Consider the following 17936-nt stretch of genomic DNA (forward strand, 5'->3'; position numbering starts at 1 on the left):
GCAATGTGAGTAAAAGCCTTTCAACATCACAAATCATACTTGCATGATACATAACATTAGGTTCCTAGGTCACCAATTAAGGATTCTAAGTCATCTCTTTTCATAACTTGCATGAAATTCATATCTTGAACATACTTGAAATCCATGATCATAGCTTATACATGAAATTAGAGTAGAAACTTGAATACATGCACAATTTACTTGAAAATCATGAAATTAAATTGAAAACATGTATGATCATATTCCTTATACCAACCCATACATAATTCATGAAAATAATATCAATTAGATGCATAATTTAATCAGTAATCATATAATACACCATGAATAAGAAGACCCAATGCATAATCATTGAAATTAGGGCTTTTTGAATGAGAATCGTAAGGAATTTTGGAAAGAAAACTTGGGATTCCATGGGTGAAAGGTACCCATAGATGAAGTCCCACATACCTTGATGAATTCTAGACTTGAGAGTGAAAAATGAGACTTGATCTTGAAGAGAACCCTTGCTATTGCTTGATGAAGAAGAAGACTCTTGAGAGGAACCTTGGGAGAGAAGATTTTGTGTTTATGGAGTTAATGTGAGAATGAGAGGGTTGGGAGTGTTAGGGTTAGTTAATATGTGAGAATCTAGTCCCCAAAACCGTCCACATTCATTAATGAAATATAGAGAAAAATCAAAATACCCCTCATTAAATATAACCGGAAGACCCTATGACTAGGACCTTACGAGTCGTAGAAACAACTCGTCCTTTTGAGTTTGAAAAACCCTGAAACCCTGAGCCTCTGAACTTCCCCTTTGACTTGTTCCTATGAGTAGTCATTTCTTCTACGACTCGTCCTGTTGAGTCATTGAAAAGATTCTAAAATTGTTATGTGCAAAACTCAAAACTCAAGCACTGACCCAACGACTCACTTCTACGAGTTGTAACAATTTCTATGGGTTGTAAATCAATTCATAAACCTACTCCAACAATTAGTCAAATGTTCAACCTCACTACTAACCCTACGAGTGATCGTAGGAGTTCCTACGAGTCGTAAGTCAAGTCGTAGACTCTGAACCAATCCATTTTACCAAGTATTTCCTTCGTTTTGACTTTTCAACTTTTGCGGTTTTACAATTTCTTACCAAACAAATATAATATATTTTAAAACACTTATAGTACAATTATATTGCCCAGACCCCACGTTGTTGGATTTCACTGGATCGTTGTTGTTGTTATAGTACAATTATATTGCTTACATAACTTACTTTTAATACATAATAAATTTATCATATTATTACTGCATATTGCTATAAATAATAATAAATAAAAAATATCGCCAAAATTGATAATTATTTAATAAAAATTACTCGCCCAAGTAATTTTTCGAACAAACTATAGCTAGTTTTGTAATTTGGGCCATGGAGTCCGGCCTATTGCCCCTCTTTCTTATGATTTTGGGCTTTCAAGTCATTTTCTCCCAACAATAAATCCCCTTTTAGTAAACCAAAATATTGAAGTGTGTTTTTACCCTTTCATCTCAGTTGCAGAGTGCCCTTCTGCTCCCATGGAAGCTTACAACAACGAAGAGTTCGCTGTTGGATGCGCTTTATCCATCAAGACTACTTTAGGTGACGAGTTTGAGGCGCAAGTTATCGCCTATGACAAACCCTCCAACATCCTCGTTCTTCATATCCTTGATTTTCCCTGCAATTCGATTTCTTAATTTCTTTTGTTTTTGGTTCTTGAGATTTCCTTGACTGTTTGTTTGAAATTACAAGAAGGGGTTTCTGCATCAGGGCCTAAGAGAGACATAAGGCTATTAAAAGCCAACTACATAAAAGAGTTCAGTTTTCTTGGTCAAAGCCAAGACCCACTTGATACCAATAAGTGCTATCTTGATCTCAATAGCCTTCAAGCCAGAGAAGATTCTGCTATAAGGTTCTAGTTAATTTATTTATGAATTTACTTTTGGAATTTGGAAAGATTAGAGTTGTAATTTAATGGGTTGTGTTTAATTTAAATTTTACAGACAAGCAGAGATAGATGCTGAGAGATTTGGGATTGGGGTCACCTCTGAAGCTCAGAATATATTTGATGCTTTATCTAAAACGTATGTGCCTTCTTCTACTTATTTGCCTTATTTCCCACTTTGCTTCCTCACTGACTCCAACTACCGATGCCTGGGCTGGAAGTAGAGTACTCTTGCAACAAGAAAAACCTCATTTCTCAAGTTGGTATTTTATTTAATGATTGCATTAAATTAACATCAAATGTATTCGGTTCCTATTATGTAATATGATTACTATTAAATGTCAACCAGGCATGTTCTGGTTCTCTTTATCCAATAGATGGTGTGCAGCAGTAAAAATTTATACGTGTCCTGTGATATCTTCCAAAACCGTTACTCTTTTCCTTTCAGCACTTGCCTTGTTGATGCAAAAGATGTGGCATTAGTTCCAATATACTTTCTTATAATAATGACTTGGCTTCTTTCTTAAGGGGTCGCCTTTGCCAACTTATAGGTATTCTTTTTTTTAATTGTTTCCAACATATAGGTAGTCTAAGTTCCTAATAAAGAGTCTCAGGCTCTCTGACTTCCACTAAGGTATTCTTGCTTTCTGGTGTATATTAAAAAATATAAGATGGTTTAGCGATATATATATATATGTACAGGTGACGAGAAAGCTTTTGTTAGTTTTTTGGTGTTCATCAAGAAGAAAATTTATGTACATGTGTATACTCATATTTAATTTGTTGTTTCAAAGAGAAAATCAATTTTTTTTTGGGAAATGTGTCATAGGAGAAGTGAAATTAGAATACGGAGAGGAAGCCAATAACAGATTGTGCTACAAGAGATCAAGCTGCAAGATAGTATGTAAAAAAAGCACCAGGAGTCTTTGCTTTGTCTACGTATACCTTTTTCCAAATCTTTCACTGCCAACCTCTCACAGCTCCTTACTAGGAATCTGTACTCCTCTTCACAGCTTCAAACTATATCAATCTTGTTTTCCACATCTTTTCCACCATAGAAGCTACTCCCACCTTATCCGTATATACTCGTTCTAAATCTTGTCACTCCTAGTATGCCTATAGACCATCTAACTATCCTCATCTTTACTACCTTCATCTTCTGAAATGCGAGTTTTTGACCGGTCAATACTTAACCTCATTCAACATAGTCGGGAAGTGTATGAGAATCCCTAGTGCATCCTCAACCCTATCTTGATTGGCTCCACGTATATGTTCTTAATCTCTCTAGTGTATGTCACAAGTACACCTCTAGATTCCAAGCATTTGTATATGCCTCCCTCAAGACTTTGTCGCATGTCGTTTCTAGGTTGATGTACACCATATATTGTGGTCGTGAATTTGATTTTTCAAGAACATTTAGCTAAGCAATATGTTGTAAGGGCAAAAGATCTATTCATAGATGTTCTTGATGAACCCTTTACTCATTTCACTTCAAAAAGTTCTTGAAAGCTTTAAGTGTTCCATTCAAGATCTAAACTCGAATTATCCATTCATTTACTTTGTAATTTAAAATTAAATGATTGATATTCTTTAATTCTTAGTACTCAAAGAATCAATTCTCTGGCTTGCTCTCACTCTTTGTGGTAATGCTCTCACTCTCTCCCCCAAAGCTCCACAAGTTTTGGAGTTTGATAAATTGAGTCTAGTGTTAAAAGGACACAAGATGTAAATGAAACCCAATTAGCATGGACAAATAAATGAGAAGGACATTCGTTATACAAACAAACATATACCTAGTGAAATCCCACAAAGTGGGGTCTAGGGAAGACAGAGTGTACGGAGCCCTTACCACTACATCTTCGAGGTAGAGAGACTGTTTTCGAAGGATCTTCAACTAAAGCAAATCAAAGTAGGTATTAGAAGAAAAATGGTAGTGATGAGAAACATGACAATCAATAGCAAAGCAGTATAGAACATATATGTAAGGAACCATAACAATGTGCGATCACCTTAACATAGTAAACCACTAATGATATCAGATAGCTGAATTTAAAGACTATATGAATATGCTAATACTACGAATGATATGGTGTTGTATACTACCACCAAGCAAAATACATGAATAGGCTAGTAATAAGACAACTCTCTGCTACCTACTAGCCTTTTGTCCTTATCAATGACCTCCATGCCTTCTTATATATAAGGTCATGTCCTCGGTAAGTTCAAAATGCGTCATATCCTGTCTAATAAGCTCTCCGCAATATTTTATCGGTATACATCTGCCTCTCCATGACCCCAATATATCCAACATCTCACACCTACTTATTGAGGTTTCTGCACATCTTCTTTTCGCATGCCCAAACAATATCAGTCTCCTTTTCATCATCTTGTCCACCTCAAAGGCCATTCACGCTCTGTCCCGAGTATCCCTATTCCTAATCCTATCGCTCCTAGTACGCCCATACATTCACCTTAACATCTTTATTTTCGCCTTTTGCATCATATGAACCTGGAGTTCTTGACTAGCCAACAATCATTTCCATTCAACAAAGTCCGTCTAACTACCCCTTGTAAAACTTTACCTTCAAATTTTGGTGGTTCCTTCTTGTCACACAAGACTCTAGATGCAAGCGTCGACTTCATCTATGCCGCACCAATATGATGAGTGACATCATCATTGATCTTCTCATTTCCTTGGATCAGAGACTTTAGATACTTAAATCATTCTCTCTTGGGATAACTTGTGTATCAAATCTCACTTCTATGCCTGCCTTATGCATCACATCACTGAATTTACACTCTAAATATTTGATCTTAGTCCAACTCAAACCGAACCCTTTAGACTCCAGAGTCTGTCTCCCTACCTTCAACCTATCATTAACTTTGCCGTGAGTCTCTACGATCAGAACAATGTCATCTGCAAATAACATATATCATGATACCTCACTCTAAACATGCTGCGTCAATTCATCCATCACAAAGACAAATAGAAACGAATTAAGCGCTGATTCCTAGTGCCCCATCTCAATTGAAAAGTACTCCGAGTCTCCTTCTACTATTCTCAGCCGAGTTTTGGTTCCATCATACATGTCCTTTATCGCCTTAATGTAAGCCATCGATACACCGTTAGACTCCAAGCATTGCCAAAGGACCTCTCTCAAGACTTTGTCATAGGCCTTTTCTAGGTTAATGAACACTATATGCAAATCCCTTTTTCTCTCCTTATATTTCTTCATGAGTCTCTTCACAAGATGAATGACTTCAGTAGTTGAATGCCCTAGCATGAATCCAAACTGGTTCTAAAAAATGGGCACATCCATCCCACCCTCATCTCTACCACCCTCTCCTAAACTTTCATGGTGTGACTCAACAATTTAATACCCTCTATAATTATTGCAGTTTTGGATATCACCCTTGTTTTTGTACAGAGGAATTATTGTACTCCCTCTCCATTCATCGGGCATTTTTGCCATCTTGAAAATGACATTTATCAACCTAGTCAGCCACTCCAAACTTGCCTTGTGTGTGCTCTTCCTAAACTCTACCAGAATTTCATCAGGTCTAGTCGCTCTACCACGACTCATATTACGCATATCACTCTTTGAGTTCTCTAAATCACCCAACACGATGTCCATGTTCCCTTCTTCGTTCAAGAGTCTGAAAGTATGTTTGCCATCTTCGTCTAATGTGCGCATCTTCCACTAGCATTTTACTGTTCTCAATTTTTTGTCTTATCCTAAATGTTGTTTGCATCTCCACTACTCCCCCAAGCCCCTACCGCCATTAACTTCTCCCCCATTTTTCAGGCTCGGGCAAGGTTCAAGCTGTAGAATTCTCAACAAAAGAATGAGAGAAATCAAGGATTGTATTGATGATAATAAATGAGTACAAGTCTCCTTTATATAGGAGTGAGTTGTAGAGTCCTAGGCTGCTTGTGTTATACTACAACACAAATACAATGAGATTAATTACAAATTAACTACTACACATACATAATAGAAGCCTAGTCCTACTCTGACTTTATAACTCATCCAACCGTGAGTTCGACTATAACTTAACTCTTTAGCAGTCTTTGACAGTTTGCAGGACTCCTATCAATTGGATCATGTTGTTCAACCCGTTTCTTAGATTCATCTTGATCCTTATCTTCAACACTTCCCCTCAAGCTAGTGAGTGGTGGAACAATTACTCCTAGCTTACTTCAAAAACCAGCAAAGACTTGCTTTGTCAATGCTTTTGTATGAATGTCAGCTAGTTGATCCTTGGACCTCAAAAACTGAGTAAGAAGTTGACCTCTGGCCACTTTTTCTCGAACAAAATGATTGTCCATCTCAACATGTTTGGTTCTAGAATGCATAACTGGATTGACTGTTATGTACAAGGCACTCAAGTTATCATAATACAATGTAGGAACTGACTTGAGGTGCACCCCAAGATCATGAAGTAGATATGTTATCCATGTCATCTCTGCTACAGTGGAGGCTAGTGCTCTATACTCAGCTTTAGCACTTGATCTTGCTACTGTGGTTTGTTTCTTGGAAGTTCAAGACATACAATTTGCACCTAGGTAGATGCTATAGCCTATAGTTGATCTCCTAGTAGTGGTGCAGCCTCCTCAATCAGCATCTGAATATCCATACAACCTACAAGGTGATTGTGAAATAATTCTGAGTCCAAAGTGTAGAGTACCCTTGATGTACCTTAGAATCCTTTTGACTCCTTGAAGATATTCAATATTGGGACTTTGCATAAACTAACTTGCTAGATTCACTACATGAGTAATATCAAGTCTTGTGAGTGTCAAATACTGAAGACTCCCTACTATCATTCTGTATAGAGAGGCATCTACAAGACTTCCCACAGCTTCATGTAAACCATGCTTTGAGCCAAAGGAGTAGCGACATCCTTTGCCAAAGTCATATTAGTCTTATCCAGTAACTCAGTAGCATACTTACTCTGACTCAAATGAATTCCTCCTGCAAAATACTTACCTCTACTCTTAGAAAGAAGTTTGAAGGACCAAGATCTTTCATAGCAAATTCTTTCCCAAGTTGTAGAACCAGCTCTGAGACATGTAATGGATTACTTCCTGTTACAATAATGTCATCTACATATAACAAGAGGAAAATGGTAACTTTGTGAGTTTGCAAAGTAAACAAGGAAGGATCTGCCTTACTACAAAGGAACCCAAGATGTAATAGATGCATGCTAAACCTGTCAAACCAGGCTCTTGGTGCCTGTTTAAGACCATATGGTGCCTTCTTCAATAAACAGACACGCTGAGGATACCTCAGATCAACAAAACCAGGAAGTTGACTCATGTATACCTCCTCTTGCAGTAAGTCAGGTAGAAATGCATTTTTGACATCTAACTGCCTAATCCTCGCCTTAACCACAAGGCTAAATGTTTCTTCAAAATCTATCCCTTCAAGTTGTGAGAAACCCCTAGCAACAAGCCTGGCTTTGTATATGTCTACAGAAACAAGTGACATGTTCCAACTAATCAAATATCATCATGTCACTTAAATCTGATTGGCCGAAAGAAGCTTGGCGTCATCACAATTCCGCCATTCTACAACTATAGATAAGGGTGCTCATAATTTAGAAAATCCACCAGAATTAGAACATGAAACCAGAGAGAGCTCGTGGATCAAACACCGCAGATTTATGTACAAGTTATAGAGATCAAGACAAAGATTCAAGCTCAAAGGCCCTTTAATTCCAATACAAATCAAGAACAAGTTCATCCAGCTCAAATGCCCTTGAATTCAAATATAAATCAAGAGCAAGTTATTCAAGCTCAACAACCCTTGAATTTATTTTCGAAAAGAAGAATCAGAGGATTCATAGAGATTGTAACACTCATATATTAAAATCAAATACTATAATTATTGCGATATTTTTCTGTCTTGATTATTATTTTTTTGAAGCGAATTTAATTGTTTACAAATTTTGGCTGTGTGCTTCAAACTTTTTTGTTCTTCATTGTTTATTGAACCAAAAGAGGATTGAAACGAAGGAACTATACTTCGATTTAGCTGCCACTTAGGGGACTATAGAATTTGCCATGGCAGTAGGAAGGGACGTCACAATGACTAGTTTCATCGAAATCATACTATGAGAATTGAGATTTCAATGCATGAGAGAGATTATAGATTTCATTCAAGAAATGAAACTGACCGACCTTTAACTATATGGTGATAGATTCACATACAGATGGAAAAACAATTGCTTTATATCTAAGAATTGATGAGCTTTGATATCAGTGAGATGAGAACCATGTGGAGAGTGGATGCACTCCAGGTAGAAAGAGCTTTAATGAAATATGAGCTTTGGGGGAAAGCAATGGTGTTTATAGATTTGAGGAGTTGACCCAAAAATGAAGAAATTGGATGGAGACAAAGATCAAGATTGTTGTGGCTGAAGCAAGGGGATGAAATACAAATTTCTTTCAAGGAATGGCTAATGTTCATAGGAGAAACAACACAATTGATAGGCTACTCATTAATGGTGAGGCAACGGAAGATCCAGGGATTATCAAAGGGAAAGTTCTGACATATTATCGGAATTTGTATGCTGAAACTGGAAATTTGAGACCGAACATCAATTTCAGGGAATGTCCAAGGATTGTAGAAGAAGATAATCAATGCATGTAGAGACCTTTTTATGAATAAAAAGTATTGGATAATATCAAGTTATATGCAACTGACAAAGTTCCTGGACTAAATGGCTTTAACATGAGTTCCTTTCACTCTTGTTTGGATATAATCAAGGAGGATATTGCGGACTATGTGAAACTTTATTCTTGGAAACTTCTTGGAAAAGTATCAATGTATGTGGCTTTAATCCTAAAAGAGAACAACACTAAAGAATTGAGAGATTTTAGGCATGTCAGTTTGGTAGGGAGTGTATACAAAGATCATTTCAGAAGTGCTGACAAAAAGTCTCAAGAAAATGGTGTACAAGCTGGTTGATACTCATCAGATGACATTCATTAAAGGCACACAAATAATGAATGCAATTATATAGCATATGAGTGTGTGGACTCAGAATTAAGGATAAGATACTTGGGATTATTTGCAAATTAGAGTTTGAGAAGGTATGATCACATAAATTGGGTTTCTTAATTAAGATGATAAAGATATGAGATTTGTTAGAAAATGTATCAATAATGTCAGATTTTCAATTTTGATAGTTGTCTCCTGAAGTTGTTTTTCCATTTTACAGAGGATTGAGGCGTGTCCCTCTTATCACTTTTTCTGTCTATTTTAAGTATGGAAGGCTTCAGCATTATGGTGATGATAGCAAAATAGAATGGTCGGGTTAGGGGATTCAAAGTGTCCAACAATGAAGCAAATAATCTGGAAATCACTCATCTCCCTGTGTGGATGACACTCTGATTTTTTGTGAGGCTAAAGTTGAACAATTTAGACATCTAAGGCTGATTCTTATTGTGTTTGATGTTGTATCTGGACTACATTTTTGGTAAATCAATTGGTTTAAATTGGTATAAGAAACCAAAAACCTTGTTATCCCAAGCAATGAATCAAATCGGAATAAAGAAATCTTATCAAGTAATCTATTTACATTGCCAAGATCAAGAGTTTTTCAAAGAACAAACAAGGTTTTACCTCATATCAAAATGATATCAAAGATCATCCAAGACTAATGCAAAATGAGCCCAGGTTTCTACTTTATATCCTCCTAGAAAGTGTGCTAAAAGACTGGGAAGTTGAGAAAGTGGCTAAATTGCTAGAGCTAATAGAGAAATTCCCTGGCACCAATAATGCTCCTGATTCTTTTGAGATGGATACATAGTAAAGATGGGGCTTCACTATTAGCAGGGCATATAAAATGGAAAATCCCCAGTAAACCAGCAATCAGCATAGTCTGTGGAAAAAGGTATGGAGAAATTTAGTACCAACCAAGGTAAAGTGCTTTACATGGTTGGTTGCTAGAAGGGCTTGCCTGATGCATGAAGTTTTGAAGAGAAAAGGAATGATTATACTATTTTGGTGGGAAGGCAGAGGAGACCAAGAAACAACTATTTTTGCATTGGAACTTTACAGCACAAATTTGAGCCACCTTCCTTAGTCTCACAGAGACAAAGTGGACATGCCTGAGCATACTGCAGACCGTTGAGTTGTTGGATAAGAAGAAGGGGAAGCTAGAGCCAGAAAGCGTGGAGGATAATCCCACACTGCATTTGGTGGACAATCCAGATAGAAAGGAATAATAGATTTGAAGATAGGACCAATTCCATTCAGAAGAATAAATGGAACTATATTGCATCTTTTTATTTTAGGTGTAAAGAAAAAGGTTTAGAGAAAAGAAAAGGGTAGGTCCAATATTTGCAGATGGTATCTTCTAGTGGTTGTTATAGTAGTAACGTTTCTAGTTTTACCAGAGCACCATGACGAATCTCTCTACCATTTTCTTCTCTTCCACTTTGGCCAATATGAGTTCAGAGAAGACTTTTAGAAAACCCTCATGTCTTCACCGGAGATAGATATCTCACTGCTACCTCCAAGTCTGACAATCTTGTTATCTAGGCTTTTAGCTTTTAGAATCCTCTTTATTTGTAGTGAGCAATGTTCTATTTGTTGTTTGAGTCCTAGAAAATGTGGTAGCTTCTTCAAGTTGCAAATGAAGAAATATGTTAGTTGTTTAATCATTCTAAAGTGCTGGTGACCTTCCAAAATCTTTTTTGATCTCTTTCCTCGTCCTTCTTTTCGTACCTATTGTTTGCACTATCAAATATGATAAACTCTCAATTTATCAGCTTTAAATCTCAGAAAATATAAAAATAGTCAGTTCCAGAAGAAGCAAATTTTGTCACTGCTGTTCCCATATTTCAAGGCCTGCAATTCCTGTAATCCTTAAAATCTCCATCTTTTTCGCCCAAGTGCTTGTGAGTTTTTTTTCTTCTGCTGAGCAGGGTAGGGAAATATCTTTGAGTAATAATTGTTGAAAGAAGGAGAAGGTCATTAACTTAAAAATAATAGATGTATTAAAAGTTCACCCGCAATGCCTCATATACCTTCAAGTAGTTTTTACAGTGAGCTTGACAGCACAAAGTATGCCAATGTTTCCTTGTGAGTCTACGCAACTACTAATGAAGAACACTCTAAGAAGCAAGTAGAAAAGAATTCTGACTCCAAATACTGTCCCTCATTGGTAACGGGAAGTCTCAGCTCCTTGTAAGGTAGTATCAGTGATGTTACAAAGAAAGGAAGAAGAACTTCAAGGCTACAAAGTGTAAGAATAGAAAATGGTAGCTGTAAATTGCTTTAGTAATCTGAAGAGGGAGAAGAAAAAGGCTGAAGGATTTTTGTTCTCTTTTTTCTCTCTAGATGTTTCATTGCATAAGCTCCTTATATATATAAAGTGTGAGAATTACAACCACATAGCAAGCAAAATATCTCAGACTATGTACATATGTGGCTCACTAACCACCACTCATTTTAACTCAAAAAACTTGCCTACTACAAAAATATCTACAATCTAGGAGTTTCTAGAGAAATCTTAATTTCCTAACACTCCTCCTTAAGATTTTTCATTAAAACTCCTTGCAACATCCTTTGAAACTCAAACTTGTTGGTGGAAAGAGCCTTAGTTAGAATATCAGCTTGTTGTTCTTCACTGCTGCAATGCACCAACTTAACTTCACCATGCTTCTCAGCATCTCTTAAAGCATGAAATTTGATGTTGATATGCGTTGTTCTTCCATGCTGCACCGGATTTTCAGCTATCGCAATAGCTGATTTACTGTCCACATAGATCACTGTTGGTTCTTTTGGCAATAGATCCAATTCAAACAAGATCTTTCTCAACCAAATTGCTTGATTTGTAGCAGATGCGGCAGCCACATACTAGGCTTCTGTTGAAGATTGAGCTACAATATCTTGCTTCTTTGTGCTCCAAGAAAAAATGCCTGAATCAAATGAAAAGGAGTAACCAGATGTGCTTTTGTAATTATCCAAAAATCCACCCCTATCACTATCTGAATAGCCAATAAGAGCTCCATTCTCCACACTTCTATACCAGATTCCATAATCAATCATCCCTCTAATGTACCTTAACACCCTTCTTGCGGCTCCAAAATGCTGTGTGCTGGGACTTTGCATATATCAAGATAACAAACTGGTTGTGAACATGATGTCTGGCCTAGAAGTAGCCAGACACAATAGACTTCCAATAAGACTTCTATAAAGTTTTGGATCTGCCCCCTCTTTTCCATCATACTTCATCAATTTTTCATTCACAACAAGTGGAGTTGCAACAAGTTTGCACTTGTCAAGCTTGAACTTTTTAAACAGATTCAAGGCATACCTCTTTTGGGACAAGAAAATTCCTTCACAAGATTGAGAAATCTCCATTCCTAGGAAAAACTTCAGTTCTCCTAGATCGGACATTTCAAAAGCTTTTAGCATTTCATTTTTAACTTCTTGAACCGCAAGAGGATTTTCACCTGTGATCATCAAATCATCAACATAAACTGATAGCATAATCAGCATCCCATCAGCTTGTCTTTTGACGTACAAAGTAGGCTCATTTAGGCTTCTATTGAAGCCTTGAGACAACAAATGCGTTCCAGCCTACTATATCAAGATCTTGAAGCTTGTTTAAGACCATAGAGAGCCTTTTTAAGCTTGTACACTCTGTCTTCTTTACCTGCAACTGTAAAACCTTCAGGTTGTTCAACAAAAATATCTTCCTCAAGAAATCCATTGAGAAATGCAGATTTGACATCCAAATGGAAGATCTTCCACTTGTATTGTGCTGCAAGAGCGACAAAAAATCTTACTGTCTCATGCCGCGCAACAGGAGCAAACGTATCTCCAAAGTCCACTCCAGGTTGCTGAGAATAACCTTTAACTACAGGTCTAGCTTTATGCTTGAAGATGGAGCCATCTGGATTGAACTTTGTTCGATAGACCCATTTGACACCAATAACATTCTCTTGTTCTAGCCTATCAACCAACTCCCAAGTATCATTTCTATTAATCATGGAAAGTTCCTCTTTCATTGCTGAAATCCGGACTTTGTGATTTGCTGCTTCTTCAAATGAGGATGGTTCAACAAGAGAAAAATTGCATTGCTCATAAACTTCAGCTAGTGATTTGGTCTTCAGAACAGGAGAATCTGTAGTCAATTCGACATCTGATTGTTCTTTGTTCCAGCAATAGGACTAGAAGAAGCATCACTTTTTTTGCAGATTTGGAGTTGCAACTGAAGTACTCCTACCTTGGCTCTTTACAATAATATCTCGATCCCAACCATAGTGGCTAGACTCATCCACTATAAGATCTCTACTGAAAAACACCTTCTTGCTGCTAACATTGTACACTTTGTATCCTTTTGCAACTGTGCTATAGCCCAGTAGAACACAAAGTTCCGCCTTGCTATCTAATTTGCCTCTTTTAGCATTAGGAACATGTGCATAGCTCACCGAACCAAATACAGACAACTTTATACCTTTCCATGCTTCGAATGGCGTCATGCCTTGGGCTGCTCTAGTTGGTAATCTATTTAGCAAATAGATAGCGGTATTGACTGCTTCGGCCCAAAAGTATTTAGGCATCTTCTTTTCTGTCAACATGCATCTTGCCATCTCCATCACTGTTCTGTTCTTCCTCTTAGAAACTCTTTCTGTTCTGGAGTGTAGCTAACAGTGAATTGTTGTTGGATACCTAAATCTTTACAATACTTGCTGAATTGATACGAAGTATATTCAGTTCCATTATCTAATCTGATATACTTTAATCGGCAGCCACTGTCCCTTTCTACCATAGCCTTGAATTCTTTGAAAACAGGGAACACTTCAGATTTTCTACTAAGAAAGTAGACCCACGTCATTCGAGTTAGATCATCCACAAAGAGAATAAAATACTTGTTTCCACTCAAAGAAGCTGTCCTCATTGGTCCACACAAATCTGTATGAATCAACTCTAGCTTTTCCTTAGCCCTCCAAAGACTTCCTTTAGGAAAGGATCGTTTATGCATTTTACCAAATTGACATGACTCACAAACATCTCTGGACATGTCAATTTTGGGTACATCAAGCACCATATCCTTTGATTGCATATACACTAGTGAGCTAAGGTTGTAATAACCAAACCTTTTGTGCCAAATCCAAGTATCATTTAATTCAACATTGAAAGAGCAATTATCAACAAAATAACATGAAATTGGAAAGGAATTGTCAATCATGCTAATTTTCACTACTTCACATCCTTTAGGATCATAAATGACACATTGTTTGTTCTTAAAGTTAAGAGAATAATTTTTATGAAGCAACTGAGCAACACTCAACAAGTTTTGAGTCAAATTTGGCACATAAAGAACATCATTAATAATTTTCATACCTTCGTCAGTAGGAAATTTTACTGACCCTCTTCCGTGAGCTTGCACCAATGCAACATTTCCAAGCTTCACTTTAGTTCTATCGCATCTGTCCAGCGTAACAAAGAGATTTTCATCAATCGCCATGTGCCTTGTGCACGCACTATCAACATACCAATTACATCGATCAACATGTGATGTGTGCGAGGAAATGAAAACCTCTTCCTCTGATTTTTCAACTTGGTGATCATCCGCAAAATTCACTTGTTGTGAAGACTGACCACTTTGATTTTGCTTTTGCCTACAATACTTCTCAATGTGCCCATACTTCTTACAGTATCTACATTGAATTGGAGACCTCTTTGACTTTTGCCAACAATTCTATTCTAAGTGGTTTGTCTTCTTACAAATGCCACAAGGTGGAAATTTTCCTTTTATCGACGAATCACCTTGGTTTCCACTAGATTTTACCTCTCCAGACTTAGCCAGCTAGATTTTTCTTCCTTCCTTTTGATGCTTGAATTTATGTCTTGCTTGAAAGGCATCTTCTACTGTCCCTTCACTTCTCATAGTTACCCGTTGCTCTTGGACTTGTAATTTGGAGAGTAGTTCAACTATTGTAAGAGTAGTCAAGTCACAAGACTCTTCAATAGCTGAGATTTTTGATTCAAACTTGTCTGGAAGGCTGACCAAGATCTTCTCTACAACTTTCTGATCTGAAAAGGTTTCACCAAGTATTCTTATCTGGTTCACAATCTCCATCATCTTGGAAGAGTATTCTTTTACACTAACTGAGTCTTTCATCTTCAAAAGCTCAAACTCTCTCTTCAAAGCTAAGTGTCTAACAGAGTTTAAGTCTAACAGAGTTTACTCTGTTGTTGCCTTCAAACTCCTCCTTTAGCTTATCTCAAGCTTCTTTGGCTGTTTCACAAGCCATTATCCTAGTAAACATCACGTCCGTAAGACTTGAGTGTATGTAGGTGAGAGCTCGTGGAGATCTAGTCACTAACTCATCATACTTTTTAATTTCATTGGGAGTTGCATTGACTCTCAATGGCTGGACAACAGGTTCTCCACTCTCAACAACTTCCCATAAGTTGAGTGCCTTTAGATAAACCTTCATCTTGATGGCCCAAATATGATAATTTTCCTCGGTAAAAATCGGAGGACCCGTCGTTGGATGATTTTCATTTGCCATGACTTCTCCAGTAAATAAATCCAAGAAAAAGCAAAAATTAGATGAGCCAAACAGACTAGATTTGATACAGATTCCTTAGGAAAAGGCCTTTGATACCATGTTACAAAGAAAAGGAAGAAGAACTTCAAGGCTACAAAGTGTAAAAATAAAAAATGATAGCTGTAAATTGCATTAGTAATCTGAAGAGGGAGAAGAAAAAGGCTGAAGATTTTTTGGTTCTCTTTTTTCTCTCTAGATGTTTCATTACATAAGCTCCTTATATATATAAAGTGTGAGAATTACAACCACATAGCAAGCAAAATATCTCAGACTATGTACATATGTGGCTCACTAACCACCACTCATTTTAACTCGAAAAACTTGCCTACTACAAAAATATCTACAATCTAGGAGTTTCTAGAGAAATCTTAATTTCCTAACAAGTGAGCTGTTAACTAAGTTAAGTATGTTGGACCTATCAAGATTTAGGCCTAAATAGCCTACGACTTACCCCCCCCCCCCCATACTGGTGCCAGCTGGCGCTAATTTAATTCACTGTTTGAGATTATGGTATAGATGGAAAAATGGCAAAAAAGAAAGCATACACTAACAACTACAATGACTTAGGTAGGTTTACCGATGAAGTGAGTTTACATTGGATTTTTACTAGGGGAACTCCAGAGTGGTAGTAGCAGGAGTGAAGAAGCTGTGATTGTGGTACCCCACTTTGTCCCATTTATATTGGCTGAAGTAGTTTGAGCTTGTCACTAAGTGGTGTCTAGGTGCGAGTTGTTTGGCTTGAGTTTTAAGAAAAACATGGGTCACTTGTTAGCATGAGAATAACATTTGGCTTTGTGGGACTAAAATACTAAGTTAAATGACCTGCAAATATTCCATGACAAATTAAGAAGTTGATATATATCTTTTGACAGAGAGAAGAAAGTTAGGATATTATTTGGCTGAAGACTAGTACAATTGTTGATTCATTGTGGTGGTTCTCGTTATAGAAGTGTTTGTTTTAGATTCTAATGGCAATTTCAGACTTTTAGTGGCTAAATTAAGTCTTCTGGGTCATGTTATATGCTTGCTGATTCGGCTATAAGGAAGTCGACATTTGACCCTCTTAAATTTTATTAATGTAATTCCATTGACCAAAGATGAGATATAAAGGGAAGCTTAATGTGATGCAAAGGATAACAGTTGAGAATAGGTTTCACACAATAAATAGATCGTAGCAACCCCTAGAGCTTGGGATTATTCATCCTACGAGGTAATTGATATGATTTCTGTACTTGTCTGTAAATAACTAAATATGCAAAATTTCATTTACAATTCATATTCTTTTGAAACAATATAGAGGTATGATAAAGTACATATAATCGAGGCACCTATCAAGAAAATCATGTATAAATGACATTGCAGTAACAGTCTCCTCCTTTTTTGTAAGAGTTACTGTGCTGCGCTCAAGTAGGATCCCAGTTTTGGTGACAATAGGATATCTTCTGTGAATTTTGATGTCACTGTTCATGTAACCAGGTTGCCTGTGCGCTGGGACAAGACTGTGATAGTTGTGATGAATGAGGTGCGTGTTAGCAGTCCATACCTTCCCGAATCTGTTGCTGGAGGCACTCCTGCTGCTAATGAAAGAGTGCGGAAAGTGGTAAGATACTAGTGTATATTCTGAAATCAAGGAAAAACTAATCCTTTTTTTGTGGTTACTTGAATTCATTCACCCTGGTTTCTCCATTTAGCTTGAGTTGGAGAGGAAGAGGTTGCAAGCCCGTAATACTGGACAGTGAGGATTCCTTTTCATTGGTCTGAGGTATTCCTTGCATCGGTATCCTGCTGAGGAAACAAATACCAAAGGCTTTAGTAAAAATGGTCATACGAGTAGCATCCTACTTGAGCGAAGATGTATTGTGTCTCTCCACCTGTAAGAGATTTGTACTTGGAAAATTTTAGTGACAGGAGTTACTCTATCCCTCACCCCCATCCCCAAAGAAAACACAAGATATATTTTTTTTTTCATTTGCTGGTCACAATGAGGTAATTTCAATGTGCCATATTATGTTTACAAGGTTGATAACTTAAGAAATGGTGTCATTCAAGTAGAAACACAGCTTCGGGGGTGAGGATGAGATGAAGTTTTTATCTAATCAAAATTTGTTTTCTTTGATTTTCTTTACTACTTTTCGTTTCCCCTTTATTTGGAGGGTAAAACGAGGTTGCCTGTTAGAAAGTAGCTAAGATCTGATATACTCTACCGAGTATAAATGTTATGCATTGTTGCCTCTAAAAAAGATTTAGAGCCCGTTTGGATTGGCTTATAAGTTTCTTATAAGTTGTTTCAGATTTTTAAAGTGTTTGCCTGACTAACTTAAAGTTATTTTGTGGTTAAAATAAATCCCAATAAATAATTGGATTTGTTTGGATGGATTTATTTTAAGCAACTTATA

General features: G+C 36.9%; 1 protein-coding gene across 1 annotated transcript; it reads left to right on the forward strand.

The window, feature by feature from the left end:
• Positions 1 to 1479: 1479 nt before the first annotated feature.
• LOC129870109 (uncharacterized) lies at positions 1480 to 17656 on the forward strand. Its single transcript, XM_055944712.1, has 5 exons — positions 1480 to 1674; positions 1762 to 1925; positions 2017 to 2097; positions 17017 to 17140; positions 17232 to 17656. The coding sequence occupies exons 1-5, from the start codon at positions 1552 to 1554 to the stop codon at positions 17277 to 17279; spliced, it is 540 nt and encodes a 179-aa protein (XP_055800687.1). The 5' UTR covers positions 1480 to 1551; the 3' UTR covers positions 17280 to 17656.
• Positions 17657 to 17936: the final 280 nt, after the last annotated feature.

Source organism: Solanum dulcamara, chromosome 10, assembly GCF_947179165.1.
Source record: "Solanum dulcamara chromosome 10, daSolDulc1.2, whole genome shotgun sequence".
Classification (NCBI taxonomy): Eukaryota; Viridiplantae; Streptophyta; class Magnoliopsida; order Solanales; family Solanaceae; genus Solanum; species Solanum dulcamara.